Source organism: Pteropus vampyrus, unplaced genomic scaffold, assembly GCF_000151845.1.
Source record: "Pteropus vampyrus isolate Shadow unplaced genomic scaffold, Pvam_2.0 Scaffold128, whole genome shotgun sequence".
Lineage (NCBI taxonomy): Eukaryota > Metazoa > Chordata > Mammalia > Chiroptera > Pteropodidae > Pteropus > Pteropus vampyrus.
The window spans coordinates 4,973,409-4,974,926 of NW_011888909.1; the positions used below are offsets into that span (position 1 = coordinate 4,973,409).

General features: G+C 48.4%; 1 protein-coding gene across 1 annotated transcript in view; it reads left to right on the plus strand.

Annotated features, from left to right (window-relative positions):
• GUSB (glucuronidase beta) overlaps positions 1-1,518 on the plus strand; it is a 13,251-nt gene that overhangs the window by 8,141 nt on the left and 3,592 nt on the right. Inside the window, exon 3 of the mRNA XM_011367014.2 lies at positions 518-694. Coding sequence (XP_011365316.1) covers positions 518-694 — 177 coding nt within the window. The remainder of the gene's footprint in view (positions 1-517; positions 695-1,518) is intronic.

Consider the following 1,518-nt stretch of genomic DNA (forward strand, 5'->3'; position numbering starts at 1 on the left):
TAGACCTGCGGCAGTCCTGCCCCATCATTTTGGCTACTCTGGTAGTAGGGAAATTTCCAGCCACCTGATGGCCCACAACACTAGTTCAGGAATGGTATGGCAAATCGAGATTCTTTGTAAAGACAAAAAGTGCATCTACCCCTCAGCTGGGAACATTTCTCCAGGGCCAGGTGAGGGAAGACCAGCGACAGAAACACTACCAGGAGAGGAACAGAATCCAGTTGGGATGGGCCCTGGGCTTCCACTGAGGCCAGCTCAGCTCATCAGGTGCCGGCTCTGCCTCTCGTAGCCCTCACAAGAGCCCAGCTACAGCCAGGTCAGGAGCATCAGTTCAGAATTATAGACTTGCTCCATTCAGGTCACTTTTTGACTTATTTCCTGCACATGTAAGCGTCTGAATTCTTTTCGACCTTTCCTTCTTACCTCCTCTGCCAGAAGAGCCCCCGGGTATGAGAGTCCTAACACTGTATTATGCAGTCTTCTGCTTCGTGAACAAGCTTTAATGCTCTTGTCCTAGGCACCGTATGTGGACATCATCTGTGTGAATAGTTACCTCTCTTGGTATCATGACTTTGGGCACCTGGAGGTGATTCAGCTGCAGCTGGCAACCCAGTTTGAGAACTGGTATAGAAAGTATCAGAAGCCAATTATCCAGAGCGAGTATGGAGCAGATGCCATTGTAGGGCTTCACCATGTAAGTAGTGTAGAATGTTCTGGTTTTTTTTGTTCACTCTCTTAGGCAGTGATGTCACTCATTGCCCCAGGTTAGAAATGTGCTTCCTTCCCCATCCCTTACTTGTCCTGATGCTCTCCCTGCAGTTCTTCAGGCTTACCTTGGCCTGCCCCTCTGCACTCATGGCTGCCCAGGACCGAGGCCTTTGGGTGACTTGCTTGAGGCAGCCTCCTTACTGGCCATGTTTCCTTGTTCCCACTAGCTTTCCAAATAGTCTTTTGAACAAGTCCAAACCTTGGAAGTCTGGTCATTGGCTTCCCCTGGCCTACAAGACAAAGCCCTAATCCCTTGTCAGGGCAGTCAACGTCTTTGTTCTCTGCCCTCTCTGAGGTCTTTATCCTCCTCTGCCTTCACCCTTTGACACTGGACTGTTTTTACTATTCCCAATGGTGCCTGTTCTGGCTTTGGCTGTTCCTTCTGCCTAGAATGCCCTTGTTAGTACTATAATTGCCAAGCAATGGATTCTAATTCCGTGTTCAAGTCTCAGCTTAGACGTTTCCTCTTTGGTGAGGTTTACCCCACCTGCCCCAGCCAGAGGAAACTGTCCCTTCTGCTTGGTCTCTGTCTCGGTGTTTCTCATTGTGTACTGTCATTATTTCTTTGGCTCTCTCCTTGACCAGACTGTGGGCTCCAGGAGGGAGACTGCATCTTATTTATTGTTGCTTTCTAAGCTGTCAGTAGTGTTCAGCACACAGCGGGTGCTAAACAATATTTGTTAAGGGAATGGATGAAATCTTGGAGCAAGTTTTTGTCACTAGCCTTTTTCTCATTGTTTTGTCCATTTC